This window comes from Agelaius phoeniceus, chromosome 18 (assembly GCF_051311805.1).
Source record: "Agelaius phoeniceus isolate bAgePho1 chromosome 18, bAgePho1.hap1, whole genome shotgun sequence".
Classification (NCBI taxonomy): Eukaryota; Metazoa; Chordata; class Aves; order Passeriformes; family Icteridae; genus Agelaius; species Agelaius phoeniceus.
In genome coordinates this window covers 4,702,617-4,723,936 of record NC_135282.1, presented here as the reverse complement: position 1 = coordinate 4,723,936, position 21,320 = coordinate 4,702,617, and the positions used below count along the sequence as shown (strand labels likewise).

The following is a 21,320-nucleotide window of genomic DNA, read 5'->3' as shown; positions in this document are numbered from 1 at the left end:
AAAGTTTGAAGTGACAAAATCCGCCGGGTTGAAGGCTGGAGTGTGAGCACCGTGTAATTGGTGCGTGAGCAGCTGATGGGATCCTGAGGAATTGACTCTTTTAAAGGCAAAGCAGACTCACAACAGCCCTAATTAGCAAATAGGCAGCCGAGCTTTCACTCCTGGCTCCTCCATCACCTCTAAGGACCGGCTGCCTTTGATGGTAATTGTCCTTACAGCTCCTCAAAGGCGTCGCTGCCCAAGGGAAGAGCGGCTGGGAGCACCCAGGAGCAGGCGGGGATGGGGACAGGAGCTGCGGGGACACCATGGGGACCCGGCTGGGAGCTGAGTGTTGGCCTGGCTGGGAGCGCGATGCTCCCGGCTGGAGGCACCAACAGCTCCCACTGCGCTGGAAGCGTCAAAAAAAAAAAAAAAAAAAAAAATTAAAAAAAAAAAAAACAGAAAAAAAAAAAAAAAAACAAAAAAACAAGAAAATCCCCCCCAAAAAACCACAAAAAAAACCAAAAAAAAAAAAAATCAACCAAAAACCCCCCAAAAAAAACCAAACCCAAAACCAAAAAACAACAAAAAACCACAACACACTCCAAAAAAAACCACCAAAAAACAAACACAAGAAAAACCACAAAAAAACCCAAAAAACCCAAACCAAAACAAAAAAACCCAAAAAAAAAAAAACCAAAACAAAACCCCCCCAAAAATAAAAAAAAAACAACAACCACCCAAAACAAAACAAAAAAGCTCCCCCAAAAATTAAAAAAAACCAAACAAAAAAACCCAAAAAATAAAAAAGCACACACAAAAAACCCCACCAAAAAAGCATAAAAAACCCAAAAAAACCCAAAAACACACACACAAAAAAAAACCCTAAAAAAACATAAGAAACCAAAAAAAAACCAAAAACACACACACAAAACCCCCCAAAAAATTTAAAAAACAAACAAAAAACCCAAACAAACAAACCCCAAAAAACACACCAAAAAAAATCACACACAAAAAAAAAAAAAAAACCACCAAAAATAAACCCCTTTATAGTTTGCAAATGACCAAAAACCCCTAATCCAGCTCTGTTGTGTTACACAACGTGACCCTAGCAGGGCCAGGGCAAAAGATCTTCCAGCAAAAGAACGAGAAAAAAAATAAATAAAAGGTTATTTACACTATTTACACTGAGCCTCTCACAAAACAAAAAAAAAAAAACCAAAAAACCAAACTTGTGAAGAATATCTTCACACCTGTGCCTCAGTTTTCTGTAAAATGAGTTAATTATTGTGCTGATGAGTTTCACAGCTTCATTAAAGAAAGCTGATTTTCGTACAGCACCCACCAGCCCCCCCGGTGTGCTTGGGGGAGGGTTCGGTGGAGCTGTGCTGGGGACACAGGGACAGGAGGGGACCCAGAAAGTCCCAGGCCAGCCAGGGCTTCATCCCAGCTGGGCCAGCCCCTGTTTTGCCCTAAGCATTTCACCAAGAAGGCACCTGGCTCTCCAGGAGGAGAGACCTGAGCAGCTCCTGCCCATGGCTGGAGCCCATTGCTGAGTTTCCATCCCAGAGCCCTCACCCAGATGTTCAAATTCTGCCCTGAAATCCGAGCCGTGCAGGCAGCACGGGCAGCACCATCCTCCCCTAAGAGCAGCCTCAGGAGGGAGACCAGGACACTGGGACAGCCGCTCATTGTCCCACATTGCTGCTGCTCCCAGCCCTTCTTCACCCTTCCCAGCCCTGTTCCATCCCTCCCAGCCCCTGTTCCATCCTTCCCATCTCCTGTTCCACCATTCCCAGCCTCTTCTCCATCCTTCCCACCCCCTGTTCCATCCTTCCCAGCCCCTGTTCCATCCTTCCCAGCCCTTCTCCATCCTTCCCAGCTCTTCTCCATCCCTCCCACCCCCTGTTCCATCCTTCCCAGCCCCTGTTCCACCCTTCCCAGTCCCTGTTCCATCCTTCCCAGCTCTTCTCCATCCTTCCCAGACCTTGTTCCATCCTTCCCAGCTCCTGTTCCACCCTTCCCAGCCCTTATCCATCACTCTCAGCCCCTGTTCCACCCTTCCCAGCCCTTCTCCATCTTTCCCAACCCCTGTTCCATCCTTCCCAGCTCTTGTTCCACTCTTCCCATCTCCTGTTCCATTGTTCCCAGCCCCTTCTCCATCACTTCCACCCCCTGTTCCACCCTTCCCAGCCCCTTCTCCATCCTTCCCAGCCCTTCTCCATCCTTCCCACCTCCTTCTCCATCCCTCCCACCTCCTTCTCCATCCCTCCCAGCCCTTCTCCATCCTTCCCACCCCCTTCTCCATCCTTCCCACCCCCTTCTCCATCCTTCCCACCCCCTTCTCCATCCTTCCCAGCCCCTGTCCATGTCTCCCAGCACTGCAGCCTCCCCAGGGGACACACACACAATGGACACAGAGAGCAGCCTTGGGTTTAAGCTCCCCAAGGTGTAAATCCATCCCTCACTCCTCGCCATGGTCAGAGGACACCAGGGGGCTGGGGCTGGCCTGACAAGCTCTGGGTGTCAACACAGCAGCTGAAAAATGAGGAGCTGCTGCAGGCTGGGATCCAGATTTTATTGGAAAAAGAGCTCCAGCTCCAGGGAGGAAACCCAGGCTGTGCAGCCAGAGCAAAGAGTCCAGCAGGGCCAAGTCCTACCCCCATCATTACCAAACACGCTTGGAAAATGTTCAAAACCCATCCTTCTTACAAAATTCATGAGGCAGAGCCATCTGCCTGGCAGCCAGCTCTCATCCCTGCTCCTCTCTGGGTGTTCCCTGCTGAATGGCACAAGGCTGCCTCCCAAGTGCCCTAAACTGGGTGGGAAAAGAAGGAGGGATGGAATGGAGACACCCTAAGCCTGGCTGGGGACGGTGGCACAGGATTTTCCACTAATAAACATGAGCTGTGAAAACAAAATACCTTCTATTCTGTATATGGTATATGTATTCTATATATGTATCTACATACACAGGCAGCAGCTCTTAAACAAGACAGGATTTTTAACCCAATCTCTGCCAGGAATTTGTTCCTTCAACACCCCTCCCTTTAAACCTCGACAGCGTGTGGTAAGTCCACAACCTCACCACCGTGTATTTAAGTAAGTTTTTCAAAAATTGTTAGGAGCAGAGCACGACTTAAGTAATGTCAAGTGAATAATTCAGGCTGGATTTATAATTGATGGGGGATTTAGCAGGAGCAGAGCCATAAGTGGCTTTCTATTAACTATTGATGCTCCCCACCAGGCTCCCGACAGGCTGGGCTGGGCTCCCTGATCACAGCTCTGCCCCATGTTTAATTCAAGTGCTCTTCAGAGGACACAGTCTGGGGGATGCCTCTGCTCCCAGGAATGTCACAGCAGTGCCTGGAGCCAGCTCCCATGGAGCAATCCCCACGGGAAAGCTGGGATGGGGAGCAGTGTTTGGGGGAGCCCCCCTGCTCCTTTCTCCTGCTGGTGCCAGATGACCCCGAATATCTGAGTGTCTGGATAAACCCAGAGCCCTCAGTCCTGCCCTCAGTTCAGCTGGTTTTCAGCTGTTTGTGTCTTGAGGGAGGGGCCTCTAGAATCCCTTTCAGACCTCTTTGCACACTTTATCTGGGAGAACACAAGACGCTCCTGTACCTCCCATCGCTCACATCCCCATATGAAACATTCAGAAAGCTGCTAAAAAAACAGGCACAACCCCAAAAATACAGCAAAAAAGAACCCACCCCCATCCCAACAGCCAGAGAATCCACATTCCAAGCACTGCCCTTCCAGCAGAGCTGCAACAAACACCCAATATCACAACACCCACAGCCACTGCTCCCCCAATCCCACAGGGATCAGGGAGCACAGAATGCCCATGGCACCTCAGCAGAGCCTCTCTCTTGTCCATCCTTCCCAGCCCTTTTCCACCCTTCCCAGCCCTGTTCCACCCTTCCCAGCCCCTTCTCCATCCTTCCCCAGCCCTTTTCCATCCTCCCCAGACCCTGTTCCATCCTCCCCAGACCCTGTTCCATCCTTCCCAGACCCTGTTCCACCTTTCCCAGCCCCTTCTCATGGCTCTGCAAAGCATCAGAGGCTGAGATCCCAGCCCATTCCATGCCCAGGGGAGGCTGGAGCAGGCAGGGCTCAGCCTGGCAGAGCAAAGGCAAAGCCTGACCCTGGTGCAGGCAGAGGATTGGGAATCATTCACACCACTCCCCTCGGGAAGGCTTGGCAGCCTCGGGGCAGAATAAATCCTGAAATCTCCTTGATTGCTAACTAAAAGATTATTGATAAAATAACTGCTCCTAATTCAGCCCTGCTGCCAGCAGAAGTGCAATATCTTTCAATTACCACTCGGGAGCGAGGCTTTCCCTTGGATTACTGGAAGAAGCAACATGAAAAGAGACCCTGGAAAGGGCTGGAAAGCGAAGGTGAATCTATTTCTGCTGCTCTCCAAAGCCAGCTGGGGCTCTGCTCACTCAGAGCAGGTTCAGCTGCTTGTTGGCACTGTCTGAGCTGCAGACACAGGGGGGGTTTGGCAAAGCCAGGAGCTCCAGGAGGAGCTGGTGCTTGGGCTGAGCCTGGCACAGCCAGCCTGGCACAGCCAGCACCCAGCACTCAGGGGCTGCTGCAGGGCCAGGGCATTTCCCACCCACTGTGGTTCTGCCTGACATGAGGAGAGCCAGCATGAGGAGATGCAGGAATGACCTAACTGGGAATCATAGGGTGGAAATACCTCCAAGATCATCCAGCCCAACTGAAACCACATCCCCAAGGGCCACATCCACACGGGAACTGCATTTCTATGAGAGCAGGCAAAGCCACCTCCTTCCCACAAAAAAACCATGGAGCAGAGTGACTGTCCAGGCTCCCAGAGCAGCCATGGAGAAAGGGAACACGAGGGTCCTCAAGGACAGCTTTGGTTCAATGGTTTGGGGCTGCAGAGAGCTGCAAAGCAATGCCCTGTGCCTTCCAGAGGAGCAGCCCAGGAGCAACTCCATCCCCAGAGACAGAGCACACAAAGGACCACACAAAAACAGATTTCTGGAGCCCTCAGAACAACCCAGGGGCTATGAGGGGTCACCTCCAAACCCCTGTGGCCATGGGACCCCCCCAAAGCCCGGCAGGATCGCCCCCTCACCAGCTCCACGCGCCGGCGGCTGGACTCCAGCTCCCTCTGCACCAGCTCGTCCATGTCAGCCTTCATCTCCTGCATCCTCCTCTGGTAGTACCTGCTGCTCTCCCTCTCCCGTGCCTCCGACTCGGCCGCCTTCTCCAGCTCCTCTCCCATCTGGATGATGCTGTCCCGCAGGCGCAGCACCAGCACCTGGGGGGTGAGGGCAAGGTGAGGAGCTGGGAAGCTCCCTGTGAGCACCGAGCCACCGCTGGCTGTCAGAAACCCCCTCACAGAGAGAGCAGCAGTGCCACCAACCCCCCAGGCCGCCCCCATCCCTCCCAGCCCTTCCCAAGTGCTCCTGTCCCCACAGGTGGGGCGGTGGCAGTGCCAGGTGAGGAGGGGGTACCTCGAAGCGCTTCATCTGCACGGCCTGGAAGTCCAGCTGGCTCTCCAGGTCCCGGATCCGAGCTTCCTGCCGGCTGACGATGGAGCGCTCAGCCGGGCACTGCTCCAGCTGCGCTGCCCTGGCCTGAGCTGCCTGCAGCTGGGAGAGCAGGGGCTGTGTCAGCATCAGCATCCCCCAGCCCTCTGCTGGACCCCTCTCCTGATCCTCTCTGATGGACCCCTCTGCTCATCCCCTCTCCTGATCCCCTTTCCTGGACCCCTGTCACAGCCACATCTTTTATGAAAAATCCTTTCCTTAGGATTTTTCCTCCTGAGAAGCTGAGAGGCCTCAGGAACAAAATGTAAACAATGGTTATCTGCTGCTGTGGAATGCAACAGGTGGATCTGGCATTGGCCCATGTTAGTTGTTTGTAATTAATGGCCAATCACAGCCCAGCTGGCTCAGACAGAGAGTCCGAGCCACAAACCTTTGTTATCATTCTTTCTTATTCTATTCTTAGCTAGCCTTCTGATGAAATCCTTTCTTCTATTCTTTTAGCAAAGTTTTAATATAATATATATCATAAAATAATAAATCAATCCTTCTGAAACATGGAGTCAGATCCTCGTCTCTTCCCTCATCCTTGGACCCCTGTGAACACCATCACAGACCCCTCTGATGGATCCCTCTGCTGATCCCCTCCCCTGATCCCATGGGCTCATCCCCTTTCCTGAACCCCTCTCCTGGACCCCTCCCCAGTCCCTCACATGCACTGGGGGTCTCTCCTGGCCCCTGAGCTGCTGTGGCCAAGCACTGCCCTCTCTCCCCAAAGAATTCCCTGCTGTTGGAGCCACACAGAACAGGCCTGACAGCAAAGTGTGGCTCTGAATGGAGAACCTGCTGGCCAGGGACATGTGTCTGGGGCTCCTTTGCTCTTCTCTCCTCACACACTCTTTGAGGACAGCAGGCGTAAAAATGCACAGTCTTTGTGAAAAGCTGCCTGGGCCAGGCTGTTTCCTCAGTTCTTACACCAAGATCTCCAAAGGAAACTGCCCTTTTAGTGATCCCGGGTTCAGATTTTGAACTTGACCTAAAACTACAGGAATTTGTCTCCTTTTATCCAGCCTATCTCCAAAGCACCACCCGCTCCTCCTGCCTCTGATTCCCGGGCAGCTTAGCCACGCTCCAGTAAAGCACTTCACTTAATGGGATTACTCATGTGTTTAAAATTAAATCCCTCACTCCAGGAGGGCTGGCACAGTCACAGAGGCGAGGGGGTGCAGCCCCTGCTGGTGCCCACCCTGGGGCAGCCCATCCCAGCCAGGGCAGTTCAGGAGGGGAGGAAAGAGAAGCCGGGCTGTGAATCCCAAAAACTCTGCCAGGGAAAGATTTCTCCAGCCTAAAGAGGTCCCACTCCTCATCAGGGGTGCCACAGGCTGGGCAGGAATTACCTTCTCCTGCAGGAATTACCTTCTCCTGCAGGAATTACCTTCTCCTGCAGGCTCTGCTTTTCTTTCTTCACATCCTCCACCTGCGTCTGCAGCTCCCGGATCTGAGCAATGTCTGTGGCCGACTGCAGAAACAGAAAATGTGGAGTGGGAGCAGCAGGGCTCGGGGCAGAGGGCTGGTTCCTGCCTGAACCTCTTGCCACTGGCACAGTGAGCTGCTCCTGGACTGCCCTGGTGGAGCTGCGTTCTCCCAGCTCACTGCAGGTTTTCCCTAAATTTTGAAACAAGTATTTGTGGATCAGGATTCTCCTGGTTCCAGACACAGGCTTCTGGATCCCTACCACCTCTGCAAGGGGCACCAGACTGTGAATTGTCAGCTTGGCCAGCCTGCCCCCCTCCCATGGGAGTTTTGGGGTCCCTCAGCTCCCAGGAAAATCCTTTGGGAGAGCCTGACATAGTTTGGATACGGCACTGAAAGCCCCAAGGCTGTCTGGCAGCACTTTTTAACCTCTGCATGACAAAATGGTGAAAAGAATAATAAAAACAACCCAGAAGGGCAGCTGTAGGATTCCCCAAGGGTTGAAACTAAAGGCAAAACACCTCTTGAAAGGAGATTTAAAACTGCAGGTGAGAGGATTTGGTGCTGTGAGCCTTCCCCTCCTCATCACAGCATCTCTGTGGCTCCTCACCCCTCTGTGCAGCCCCAGGTGCCACCACCAGCTCCGTGCCAGCCTGCAGGGCTTTCTGAGAGCCCTGCCAGGATTGGAGAGGCTGCCCCAGCTCCTACCTGGGCGATCAGAGCCTTGTGCTTTTCCATGAGCTCGTTCAGGTCCTCCTGGTCCTCATCGATGCGTTTCAGCAGGTCGGCTCGCTCGTGCTGCAGCTGGAACAGCTGCTCGTCCACCTGCAGGAGGACCCACAGCTCCTGCTTCATGGATCCCACCAAATCCCCCCTGGAACACGCTGCCAACAGCCTCCAGCCCACCAGAGAGCCAGGGCAGCACCGTGGGATGCTGCTCCCTCGCAGGAATTTTTGTCCACCCATTAAACCACCCCGGGGGCTGCTGTTTCCAAATAGTCCAGGTGATTTAATGAGGAATATCCTTGGAGACTCCGTAAAGACGCTGGGATATTTTGTAAATATCCTCAGAGGTGTAATTAACGCTCCAAGGTGATTTATTAACCAATCTGGCAGTGCTGGTTTAGCAAAGCATCTGCTGATTGCTTTCCAAACATCCCGAGGTGGGACTGCACCCTCCCACCGGCCCTGCCATGGAACCCACCAGGGTCTTGCTTCTGCTGAGGGTCTCCAGCTCCGTGTGCAGGTTCTCCAGCTCCTGGGCCGCTGTCTGCTGGCATCTCTGGGCCTCTGCACACTTGGCTTCACTCTCTTCCAACTGGGAAAAGGTGCAGGGGATCATCATTAAAGGAGCACATGCTGATGGCGCTGTCCCCTGCGCCACACAGCCATGCTTATTTCCACTTTCACAGGGTGTCACCCTATTTTTTTAGTTTCTTCTAAGCTTTCTGATGTTTACAGTCTTGTAACGAACCTTCTCACGCGCTTTATGTAAATAACTTATTGTTTTGCATTCTTTTATAGAGGAGGAGAAATTTGATGGGCTGTTGGTTTGTCCAGTGTCATTGGAGACTTTCACCCTCCAATCCACTGTCACTTTTGGAAATCTATAAATGTTGGAGTCAGAAATTAAACTGCCTTCTTTTTTACCTTGGAGAGTCCAGTGTCTGCATCGTTTTATTTCATGTCCTAGAGCGACAACGGGGCATTTTTTCCCTGCTAAATAACACAGAAATCTTCACGTTTTAAAACCCTGCTGCTCCTCAACTTGTCTGCTCCTGGTTTACAGGGCAAGCAAAGCTTCCTTGGCACCTCCCAGCACAGACCCCAACACCACTGCCTGTCCTGGTGAGTCCAGGCACATCCTCCCTCCTCCTCCTCGGCCAGGCAGAGCTGGGATCATTAATTTGCAAAATTATGTGAATTACACGTAATTCCTGATTAGAGCGATTCATGATTCGGGGCAGTTCGCAAACGGGCTTTTCACGTGGCGTAAATTGCATTTGCAAATACACGTGGAAGATCCCATTTATAAACGCTAATTTGCTCTCGGGTTTTACAGCTCAGCCATTAAGATCACAAACGATCTTCAATGGGCTGCAAACATCTGGAAGCTGCAGCGTCATCCCGAAAACTCCCCCCTTGCCTGGGCGGAGGAGCTGTCGTAGGCTGTACCTGAACATCCAGTTCCTTCCCCTGCTCGTTGGGGTTTCTTTCTTTTTCTCTACGAAAAAGAAAAACAAACCCCTCTGCTCACTGCTCATTTCCTGTGCCTGGTTTTCCTGTGGAGTTCCAGGGAGCAACGGGAAAAGCTGCACACCAAGGTGAGAGTTTGAGAATTAGTTTTTTTTTAAACTTTCTTTTTTATCTCTCTCCCTCAAAAAAAAAAAAAATTAAAAATTTAAAAGTGGGGGGAATAATGGAACACTATTATAACTGGAGCAATCCTCAGCTGGCTTCCCTCCATTTTTTGGGGAGATTGAGACCTTTCACTAGCAAAGGAAGAACTTTCTTCCATCAGCTGTAAAAATGTCTCTGTGCTTTGCTGGCATGAGTTGAAGATGCCACACAGATCAACTCCTGGTTTCATGGCCTTTCCCACCTGTCCAGCTGCATCCCCACTCATGGTCTGGCCTCTTCCCTGCCACAATTCCCACCAAACTCCTGATAATTCCATCAGACAGAAAAAGCATCTCCAGGACCCCTCATTAAACATCAGCTTCCAATTCACTTGGTGTAATGGAATTTTCCCACTTGGGAAGAATAAATTGAAATTCCCCCCCAAAAAAATGCATAATGTATGAACTGTGGAACAACATTAGTTTGCTGTGAACACCATCTGTTAAATACCTGCATAAAATGGATGCCTCAGCCTTATTAAGAAACAATGCTGCACTTCCAGCCATATGGATTTTGATTAACGGAAATGTAGCATTTTAGCAAAGTTTTTCTTCTCGTGCAGGTCCGTGGGCTGGTGTAGGATGAATTGGCTTTTGAGAAAGTCGTCATGAATGCCATTAGAAATTGTTTCAGCTTAAAGGACAGGATAATCATGTGGCATTTTAAGCACAGGCAGAGCCTCAGTGTTGGTGGCACAGCAAAAACTCCACATTCCCAAAATCCAGGCTGTTTGCTCTTCTTCAAACACAAGGGAGATGAGCAGAGGCCGTGGAATCACAGGGACAGAGAGTGACCTCCTGCCTTGCTGTGAGGACTGGGGTGTGCAGGGAGCAAGAATCCCAAAATCTCAGAGTCAGAAATGCTGGGAAAGAGTTCCAAAGTCATCAAACCCAACCTGTGCCTGATCCCCACCTTGTCACCAGTCAGAGCACTGAGTGCCACATCCAGGAATTCCTTGGACACCTCCAGGGATGGGGACTCCAAACCTCCCTGGGCAGCCCCTTCCAGTCCCTGAGCACCCTTTCCATGAGGAAATTCCTCCTGGTGTCCAACCTGACCCTCCCCTGGCACAGTTTGATGCAGTTTCCTCTCCTCCTGTCCCTGTTCCCTGGGAGCAGAGCCTGACACCCCCGGCTGTCCCCTCCTGCCAGGAGCTGTGCAGAGCCACAAGGTCCCCCCTGAGCCTCCTTTTCCCCAGGCTGAGCCCCTTTCCAGCTCCCTCAGCTGCTCTCTCCATGACTTTCCTCTCTGGAGCAAAGATTTACTTCCCCAGGTGAGCTGGGCATTATTCTCCAGGGAGATGGGGCTGGACACGGCAGGATGGGCAGAGGAAGCACCTCAGCATCCATGAAGGTCCCTCAGATCAGCACATGGAAAGGACCTGAGGGCACAGCCCTGCCACATTTCCCTCCCACCAGGGACTGGGAGAAAACAGGGGCAGTGCAACCTCTCCAGCCCCAAAGTGGGATTTGGGAAACATTATGGGATTTAATGAAGTGCAGCACCACAGCACTGGGTCAATAACATTTAACAACACAAGAGTGCAAAAAGTGGCCATTCCCACCGTGGCCTGTCCCAGCCATGGCCATCTCTTGCCCAGGACATCCAGGTAAGGGCATGGACACACCTGTAGCTCCATCAGGCCCAGCTCACCTTCCCCTTCTCTCCCAGCACAGCTGCTGCTCACAGCTGTTATTTATGCACAACGACCCTCCCAATTATGTTTGGATGTTGCTGGAGTTGCTCGTGCCTCCAGATTCGTTTGTTTCCAGGAGAAATGTGCAGAACAGATTAATTTCTGAGTGGTTTCAGAGGGCCAGCATCTTTAGCTGAGCCCCTGCTTGGCACTTGGGAATACACAGCCCACAAGGGGATGGGCAGCTCTGTGGTGCCCCTGTCCATGGCAGGGGACTAAGAGCTCACGCTGGGGTCGGGGATGTCCCCAGTGTGGCGGCGCAGAGCTGGCACAGAGCTGGAGCCGCTCCCCAGGTCACTCAACACCGCCGAGCTCAAATCCCCCCCATCCCTCTCCCGCTTCCAGCATCCCTATGGCAACGCCGCCCCATCCCGGCCGTAGGAGACGCGCAGAAACGCGCCAAACAGAAGGTAATTAACAGGGAAAAAAAGGGAAAAAAGGAGAAAAAAAAAACCAAAACACTTCACCAGCGTTGCCTTAATGACAGGGAAGCGCTCCTTTTCCAAGGAGACTCTCGGGTGTGCCAGCGCTCAGTTAACCGGGGCACCGGGGGATGCTCCCTGCGGCTCCCCCGCTGCCCGCGCCTCCCTCCCTACCTGTTTGCGCAGCTGTTCCAGCTCCGCAGCGCTGCCCCCGGGCCCGGCCGGGGCCGCCAGCAGCAGCTGAACATCGGCCAGGAGCGCCCGGCTCCTCCGCAGGTCCCGCCGCAGCCGCTTCTCCACGTCGAAGTCGCGGTGGCCGATCTGGGATGGGGAGAGGAGATGTCTGAGCCCTGCCGGCCCCATCAGCACCTTCTGCCGCACCCCAAGGCGTTCCCCGCTCAATTCAGGGATATTTTGGTTAATTACACCAAAGTACTGAGTGAACACCTCCAGGATGTTCCATATTTTCCCCCGTCAAAGAGATGCTCCTCTGATTTGCCCACCCCTGGTCCCCACGAGTCACATCCCCACCTGTGGCCAGAGGGACAGCCTGGCCACACAGCCACAAGGAATACCTTAAAAAACCCATCCTCTGTGCTCCCCCTGCCAGAGAGAGGGAGAGAGCAACCATGGTTACAGGGATAAAGGAATTAGAAAGCCACCAAATAAACAGGGACATGGTTTCAGCACTCAATTTCAGCATCACTGAGGTGTAAGAACATTTTCCATTTAGGTTGTTTTCCACGGCTCTCATTTCAAACCCCTTTCCCTCTCCTATTTTCTGTTCACTGGCTAAAATCAACTGTGTGGATTTGACCTTGTGGCCTGGTTTAGAGCTGGCTGGAATTTGCTGGAACAAGAAATCATTGGCATCTCCATGTCCTTAATTAGTTTTCTGGGTTGGCTGTTTTCTTCCCATTTTTTAATGAACTGTCCTCTGCTAACCACAGGGTGTTTGCAGCACCACCACTGCTGTTCTGCCATCCCTCCAGCTGGATCCTGGACACTGCTCACACCATTTTCCTCTTGCTCAGGGTCTCTCCACAACCACAGGGGATAAATTTGGAGCCATGGCTGGAACCAGCTGCCCCCTCCCACCGCTGCAGCCCAGGATTTTTAAGTGACAAAGCCAGGATTTTATTTGATTTAATAGCTGCTGCCAAACTGTGCTTGTGTCTCACAGCAATCCCAGCTGCATGGCCCCATCTCCCCTTCCCTTACACCAGCACTGCCCTCGGGGGGCTGGGGGCTGCCAGGGCAACACCTGGGGCTGACCTAGGGGGAGAAGGGGCCCCATCCTCCTGAGCTCCCCCAGCCCCTGCTGCCTCCTCATCCATCTCAGCTCCCCTCCCCTGAACAAGCAGGACACGTTGGACTGTTGTAATAATCCCCTGCTTTGATACAGCATTATTTATTGTGACAGTTCCCAAAACATTTTCTAAGCCAGGAGCAGGAGGGTTGTGCTGGATAAGCCTCGTCAGACCATTTTGTGTCTGCTTGAAATATTCCCTCCCTTCCAGTGCTGCAAAGATCCCAGATTCCTCCTGTTTAGTGAAATCACAGGACTGCCAGGGCTGGTGAAATGGTGAAATGCAGCTTGTGCCAACAGCCAGAGGACACAGGGCTTGATGTCTGTGCCAGGGTGAGTGGCATGGGGACATATGAGAAATCCTCTGGGCAGTCCTGGGGAGCAGCTGCACTGGGACACAGTGACACTGAGCTGGTGCCATCCTCAGCCCTGGCCTCTCTCAGTCACCAGAGCTCTGGGATGGCCTCCAGGTGATGCCAAAGGCTGAGTCCAGCCCCTCACCTGCTGACTGAACAAGAGCAGAACTGGGTGTGCTTTTTTCCACAGACTCATCAGAGAGGGAAAAAGGATTTGTTCACCAAATGTGCTTGGGATATAATTCCTCTGCAATGAGCAGGATTGGATAAACTGCTTTTCTAGGCAGCTGGATGCACTCCAGTGCTAGACCTGGCTAGTTTGACTCTCATGAAACACCAGGGAAAAGAACACACCTCCCCCTGCTTGGATTATTCTCCTGTACAAAAAGGAACAATTCCCCTCTGTGGGTCCTTACTGGGACCATGCAGCCCCTGTGTGATGCCTGCAGATCCCAGTGCCTGCTGTGGCTGGGTGGCATCTGGGACAGAAGAGGGACAGAGCCCCACGAGCAGCTGCGTGTGCACCAATACCAGGCTCTGCTCTGGCTGCACTTTTTTATCTCCACTCCTGTTTTTAGGGCACGGCTGTCGCAGACATCTTTTATGGAAAATCCTTTCCTTAGGATTTTTCTTCCTGAGAAGCTGAGAGGCCTCAGGAACAAAATGTAAACAATGGTTATCTGCTGCTGTGGAATGCAACAGGTGGATCTTTGATTGGCCCATGTTGGTTGTTTCTAATTAATGGCCAATCACAGCCCAGCTGGCTCAGACAGAGAGTCTGAGCCACAAGCCTTTGTTATGATTCTTTCTTATTCTATTCTTAGCCAGCCTTCTGAAGCAATCCTTTCTTCTATTCTTTTAGTATAGCTTTAATGTAATATATATCATAAAATAATAAACCAAGCCTTCTGAAACATGGAGTCAGATCCTCATCTCTTCCCTCATCCTCGGACCCCTGTGAACAGGGTCACACAGGGCAGGGCCCCCAAAGCAGCCCCTGGGAGGGCACTGCCCCCTTACCTGCTCACACAAGGTGCCAATGAGCCCCTCCAGGTCCTGCTTCTCGTGCAGCACCATCTGCTTCTGCTCGTGCTCCTGCTCCAGCTGCATCTCCAGCTGCCGCAGCTGCGTGGGACAAACCCAGCCCTGCTCAGTGCCCGGCCACCCCTCAAGGTGCCAGCACTGCCACAGGGGGGGTTTGGCACTCCCCAGGAGAGGGAGGGCACCGAGGTCTCTGCAGCCAGCACTGGGGACCAGGAATGGGCCACGTCCCCTGGAGCACCTCCTGTCCCCAGTAGTGCCAGTGCCAGGGACATGCAGGACACTGGGCACAGGATGGGCTGTTTGAAGCACACCCAGACGTGCCCAAAGGCTGCCCCTGCAGCTCTGGAATTGGTGTTTGCACCCATCAATGTCATGGCTTTGAGGAAAGGTTATTTTCTGCAAATCATCTCCAAGAAATGAAACACTGGAGTTGGTGCCCTTGGTGTGACTCTGGTGTTACAGGGAGCAGTGGGTCCATGTGCTGCATCACGTGTGGCTCACACACACTGTCCCCAGCAGCCCCTCCAGCCTGGCACCCAAAGCCTGGTCTGCACCCCAAAGCTGTGACTGGGGCTCACCCCTGATCCAAAGCCTGGTCTGCACCCCAAAGCTGTGACTGGGGCTCACCCCTGATCCAAAGCCTGGTCTGCACCCCCAGGCTGTGATGGGGGCTCGCACGAGGTGATGGAGGGAAAGCAGGAACATGGACCCCTGGAAGGGCTCCTGGGGACATGGGGAGCTCTGGGGAGCACCCAGCACCAAACCTACCCTCTTCTGGCAGGACTTCTGCGTGTCCTCCAGCTCCTCGTCCTTGTCCTCCAGCTCCTTCTGGTGGATCTGCTTCATCCTCTCCATCTCCAGCTCCAGCCTCTCGTGGAGCTGAAACCCCCAGAGATGATGCACAGCCCCAAGGGGTGGGGATGGTGTTGGGCTGTCCCAGCAGGGACAGACACCCCTGGTCCCCCCCAGCCCCTCATTACCTGCTCCAGGTGCTCCACAGCAGCTGTTTGCCTCTCCAGCTCCTTCTTCTGCTCAGCAGCGCTGCCCTCCAGGTCCCAGAGCTTCTTTTTGAGCACAGGCACCGTGTCCATGGCCCCAGGGGCACTGAGCTCCTGCACTCGGCCAGCCAGCACAGCCACCTGCTGCTCCAGCCTGGCCACCTCGGCCTCCTTGTGCTGGGCAGAGCAAGGATCAGAGCCTGGACGCTCACACTGCACTCTCAGAATCCACAGCATTCCCAAACCCATCATCCCAACCCCTCTGGAGCAGCAGCAGGGGTTGGGCAGCCCCTGCCCCACACTGAGAGCCCCAGGCCCACCTTTCCTTCTTGATCCTGACCTCACCTTCCCACTGCCCTGGGGTGTCCCTGCAGCAGCCCTGGGGGCTCCCCCCACCCCAGCAGCCATGCCAGGGTCACCACGGTGGAATTTGGTGCAGCACCATCCCCAAGGTGGGACTGGGGGTAGGAATGTGAGGAAGAGCACAAGTGACCCCAGTGAAAACAGGGCTGGCCCTGATTAGCTGAATCATGGGGTGGGGATCATTTATACATAGCAACACCCCTTCTGGAAGGAGATTTAAACACACTGAGCCGTGCTAGGAGAAATTGGAATCAAGTTTCCTGATTGCCTCTGCTCTGATTGCAAAGGTAATCAGTGCTGCTTCCAGAACTGGCTCCAAGACAGCAAAGTGGGGTCTCCTCTTACCTCCAGGCTCTGCTGCAGTTTGCCCATCTCCCAGCAGATGCTGGTGTTCTCCTGGGACAGCTTCTCACGGAGGCTCTTCTCGAAGGCAGATTGCCCCAGGGCCTGGGCTAGCTGCAGGTCAAACCTGGAGGGGAGCACAGCAAGGTCAGGAGGGACACACAGACCCCCATGCACCCCACTGGACAGGGCTTGGAGCAGTCTGGGGTGGTGGAAGGAGAATATTCACAGGGAATATTCCATAGGGATGGAACTGGATGAGCTTTAAGATCCCTTCCAACCCAAACCAGTCTGGGCTCAGACCCTGTGTCAGTCACACAGCAGCGGGATGGAAAAATAACTCCCAGCAGCTGAAACAGATAAAAAAAACAGCTCCACCCTTACAGCAGCTCTGTGGTGCTGTTTGCAGGGGTCCCAGGACGAGGGAAGAGATGAGGATCTGACTCCATGTTTCAGAAGGCTGATTTATTATTGTATGATATATATTATATTAAAAGAAAATGATACAGTAAAACTATACTAAAAGAACAGAGAAAGGATTTCATTAGAAGGCTAGCAAGGAATAGAAAGGAAAATGGAATGATAATAAAATCTTGTGACTGACCAGAGAGTCTGAGCCAGCTGGGCTGTGATTTGCCATTAATTAAAAACAACCACACGAGACCAATCCACAGATGCACCTGTTGCATTCCACAGCAGCAGATAATTATTGTTTACATCTCATTTCTGAGGCCTCACAGCTTCTCAGGAGAAAAGATCCTAACAAGAGGACTTTTCACAAAACACATCCACGACACAGCTCCTCACCCACCCCAACCCCTCCCCATCCCCTGCCTCCTTTGCTCCAGCACCCCCAGCCCTGCCCATTCCTCACCTCTTCTGCCTCTTCTCCAGCTCGTGGCTGCGGCTCTGCTGGCTCTCAGCCAGCACCCGGGCATCCTCCAGCTCGCAGGCCAGGCGCTGGCAGCGCCGCCGCAGCCGCTGCGCCCCGTCCCGTGCCGCCTGGCACGCTGCCCGCGCCTCTGCCAGCTGCAGGGGGGACACACGAGGGGCTGTGCCACCAGGGAGGGACACACGGACCCCCTGCACCCCACGGAGGATGGACACGTGCGCCCCGTGGAGCAGGGATCTTGTAGAGCCCACGGTACAGGCAGCCCATAGAGGAGGGGCAGGGGGATGCCACACAGGAGGGACCCCATAGACTCTGTGGCAATTCATAGAGGAGGGACCCCACACAGGAGGGGCCCCATAGACTCCATAGCACACTCAGTTCACAGAGGAGGGACACCACAGCACACACAGCCCACAGAGGACAAGCCCCACACACCCCACAGAGGAGGAACCCCACAGCACATACATCCCACAGAGGAGGGACCCCATCGACTCCATGGCACACTCAGTTCAGAGGAAGGACCCTTAGACTCCACTCACCCCATAGAGGAGGAGCCCCACACACCCCACAGAAGAAGAACCCCACAGACCCCACAGCACACACACCCCACAGAGGAGGGACATGTGGACCCCACACAGGGACCCCATCGACTCCATGGCACACTCAGTTCAGGGGAAGGACCCTTAGACCCCACACACTTCACACAAAAGAAGAACCCCACTGACCCCATATCACACACACCCCACAGAGGAGGAACCCCACTGACCCCACAGCACACCCACCCCACAGAGGAGGGACACATGGACCCCACACACCCCACAGAGAAGAAACCCCACTGACCCCACACCCCCTGGATAAGATCCCCACCAGGACTCAGCCTCACTGCAGTCCCCAGGGCTGGTTCACCCAGGGATTTTTCAGCAAACAAGGACAGCCCGAGGTGCTGTATCCCCTCCAGCTCCAGGCACCCTCCGAGTGCCTGCAGCATCCCAGCCCCTCCTGCTGAGTCAGCAGAGCTGCCCCGGGGCGATGCCTGATCCCATTTCTCTGCAAAAAGGACTGGAATCCCCAAGGATTCCCGCTGTGTTTGGGACAGACACTCAGAGCTCTCCCACGCCAGGGAATGGAGTCGTTAAGGAACGACTTTAAATAAGCAAAATCTTGCATTAATGAAGCCTGTAATTCCAAACTAACTGAGAGCAAATGGGCTGCTTCGCTTTACCCAAGCTCCTAAAACTCAGCTTCTTTCTTATTACTATTTAATGGACCATGAGAAATCTTTATTTCTTTGTTTTATCCTTATGGGAAGTGACCTGGCTCCCAGGCACTGCTCAGGGAAGCACATTGGCTTTTTCCCTCCTCAGGGCAAAGCTCAGGAGCTGCCAGCTCTTTGTGTGACAGATGGGGAGAGCAGAACCCTGTACAGCTCCTAAAGCCAAAGCAGCACCAAGAGCCACCACTGAAAGCCCCCTGCCCACAGCTCCTCACCCTCTGCCCATGCTCACACTTGACCAAGGTGGAATTTTGCTGTTTCTGAGGCTCAAACCTGTAGAAAATATCTGGTTTTTGTGGTCAGTGGGAGCAGCAGCAAGAAGCAGATGCAACACTGAGCCTCAGCCCTGCAAAGCTCCTGGGAGCAGGCAGAGGAATATCCCTCGGATAGCCCTGCTGCCGTGGGTGTCCCTGTCCCCTCCTGGGCTGGCAGCACTTGCCTTTTGCTCCAGCCCTGTCCTGGTGCCCAGCTCTGCCTCCAGCCGCTCCTCCAGCTGTGCCAGCCGCTTCCGCAGGAAAACGATCTCGGTCTGGGCACAGTCAAACCTCACCTGCCACTCGTCCTCTGCCAACGAGAGACACCCAGGGTGGGTGCTGGGAGCCTGACCAGCCCCTGTGGCCCTGCTGGGCGCAGGGGAGGGGATGCACAAGGCACTGACACCAGCACAGAGCTTATGGGGCACGGATCTGCTTTGTGTGCCCCACTCGCACAGAGCACGTGCCCTGCCTCAGGCACAGCTTGTGTGCCCATCCCATCCCATCCCAGCACTGCCAGCAGCACCCTGGGGCACAGCACACCAGCCCCATGCCAGATCCAGAGCTGTGTCCCCAAGCTGTCACTGCCAGCTCCCGCTGGATGAGCAATGCAGGGTGACAGAACGCTCCGGAGTGGCCAGGGGCTGCAGAGTGGCACTGACTGGGGGGGACAAACCTCTGCCCTCTTCTCTGTGGCCCCACAGGTCAGGCTGGATTCCCAGAGCATGCACTGCCTCTGGAGGGACACCCCTACCTCCTCCAGAGCCGCTGATCTTCATCTCACGCAGCTGCACCAGCTGCTGCGCCTCTTCCAGCTGCTTCTCCACCGACTCCAGTTTCTTCTGCACTTGGTCGTGCTTGCTCTGGGGAAGGGAGGAAGGCAGCAGCTCTACCCAGCTCTGGGGCACTTGGGAGAGCTGTGTCAGGGGGATGGCAAGGTCACTGTCCCCGCACAGGGCTCGGGGCTGTGGTACCTGCAGCTCCTGCAGCTCGCGGGTGCCCCGCAGCCGCTCCGCCCGCTCCCCGTCCAGGGCCTGGCAGGTGACATCGCCCTTGTAGCGCTCATCCGACAGCTCCGTGGTCAGGTCGATGATCTGGGGGAGCAGGGGGGCAGTCTGGGCATGGCTGGGGGGGGTTCTGCCACGCCACAGCCATCCTGACAGCTCTGCCTTGGTCTCAGGAGTGCACAGCAGCGCTGGCCAGTGTCACCAGTGGGAGCCCAGGCTCCTGCCTGGCAGCTGCCTGTGCCACGCTGCCTGCACCGCAGGGCTCATCACAGCTCTCCATTGTCCTACTTTATTGCATTAAATTTCCTTTGAAACCAGGAGCAGAAGGGGAGAATTATTAATCCAGAAAATCAATTCCATTTTCCGCAGAGCGGACGGGCACATGGTCCTTCCTGCTCAGCCAGTCCAGCGAGGAGCTGCAGAGCCACAGGAAAACACAGCATTCCAACACTCCTCTCCTGTGTCTGACAGCATTTTAAGGCACCTCACACTGTGCAGGCTCCTTAGGGAGTCCCACAAGCTTAACCCAGTAAGCAAATCCCACAGGATTTCTCTCCCTGGTGTTTTCCTAGGTCTGCCCTGAGGCAGTTGCCTCGCTCAGCATTCCCAAAGGGCTTAAACTAAACCAGGAGGAGGGTCCTGGCCTTGGGGGCTGCTGGCTGCAGCCTAGACCCAGCTCAGCCCTGCTGCAGCCAAGGGAGCTGGGAAAACCCAGGGTATTTATAGAAACCTTGGGAGCTCCTTCTCCTCGTGATGCTTGGCAAAATCCCAGGCACAATCACAAGGAGCTGCGTCTCCAAGAGCAGAGCCCACAGAGGACCAGCAGCCAGCTGGGAGCATGAAATCCCAGCATGGCTTGGGCTGGAAAGGACCTTAAAGCCCATCCAGGGCTTTAAGGGACACCTTCCACCAGCCCAGGTTGCTCCCAGCCCCATGCAACCTGGCCTTGGATACTTTCAGGGATGAGGAAGCCACAGCTTTTCCGGGCAGCCTGGAGTGATGCCAGCCTGGAATTCTGCAGCTGGACACTGCAGCCTGTCCAGAATCCTGTCCAGGGGACCATCCCTGCCCATGGCTCCTCCTGCTCTGCTGGAACTGCTGCTCCTGTTCATCCCCATCAGCTCCTGTCCCAGCCTGGCCAAACAGGGCTGTGGCAGAGGTTTTGGGGTCCGTATCAGATGTTTTGGGGTCTGTCCCAGAGGTTCTGGGGCTGTACCTTGCTCTCCAGACTCTCTGTAGTCTGTCTGAGCTCGCTGCATGCCTGCTCGGATTTTTCCAGCTTCCTTCTCAGCGCCGCCAGCTCCTCCTAGGGAAGATTGGAAAAAAAACACAGAGAGTTCCAGCATCCTCGGTTTATTTATGAAAACCTTGTTTTCTGCTCAAAATAAGTGGAAGAGACAGAGCTGCCTTATTAATAAAATTTACCAGGCAACTTTGAAGGCTGCTCACTGCAAATTGCCGGGACTACAGCTCCTGACATGAATTCCATCGGAGGGAATGTCAGCTTTGCTGTGTGTGGAGCATGTTTTATGAGAGAGCAGCAAACCTCAAAAGCCTGGGATGAGCAGCCAGGGGCCTGGATCATGCCCAGGGAGTGTCCCAGGGCCCTGGCAGGTATCAGAGCACGGTGCAAAGGCACGGTGTTGGCTGTGATTCCTTCCCAGGCAGCAGGAGCTGCTCCATGCAGCCTTGTCCTGCTTTGATATCCAACACTGAGCGTGCAGAGTGGTGATAAAAACAGAGGTTAACAGATGATGGGGCCTGATGGATCCCAGGTGGGTTTGGAGACAAAAACAGAGGCTTGGGCAGCTTTTATTTCATCTGAGCCAGCCTGAAAACATCTTGTTAAAACCTCACTAAGGCAAGAGGAGGAGCGGGACTCCAGGGAAGATGGGAATTTAGCACAGGTCTCAGAGGGTGCAGAGGGGTGAAAGGAGCCTTTCCTGGGACAAAAAAATGTCCATTAGCATCTCCCATCACCCAG

At 54.0% G+C, this 21,320-nt stretch overlaps 1 protein-coding gene across 1 annotated transcript in view; it reads right to left on the bottom strand.

The window, feature by feature from the left end:
• MYO18B (myosin XVIIIB) overlaps positions 1-21,320 on the bottom strand; it is a 72,738-nt gene that overhangs the window by 14,435 nt on the left and 36,983 nt on the right. Inside the window, exons 25-39 of the mRNA XM_077187942.1 lie at positions 20,553-20,642; positions 19,304-19,423; positions 19,084-19,192; positions 18,515-18,639; positions 16,785-16,939; positions 15,914-16,037; positions 15,188-15,382; positions 14,976-15,086; positions 14,184-14,288; positions 11,673-11,819; positions 8,185-8,298; positions 7,689-7,805; positions 6,943-7,026; positions 5,475-5,612; positions 5,093-5,278 (exon numbers count right to left, since the gene is read on the bottom strand). Coding sequence (XP_077044057.1) covers positions 5,093-5,278; positions 5,475-5,612; positions 6,943-7,026; positions 7,689-7,805; positions 8,185-8,298; positions 11,673-11,819; positions 14,184-14,288; positions 14,976-15,086; positions 15,188-15,382; positions 15,914-16,037; positions 16,785-16,939; positions 18,515-18,639; positions 19,084-19,192; positions 19,304-19,423; positions 20,553-20,642 — 1,920 coding nt within the window. The remainder of the gene's footprint in view (positions 1-5,092; positions 5,279-5,474; positions 5,613-6,942; positions 7,027-7,688; positions 7,806-8,184; positions 8,299-11,672; positions 11,820-14,183; positions 14,289-14,975; positions 15,087-15,187; positions 15,383-15,913; positions 16,038-16,784; positions 16,940-18,514; positions 18,640-19,083; positions 19,193-19,303; positions 19,424-20,552; positions 20,643-21,320) is intronic.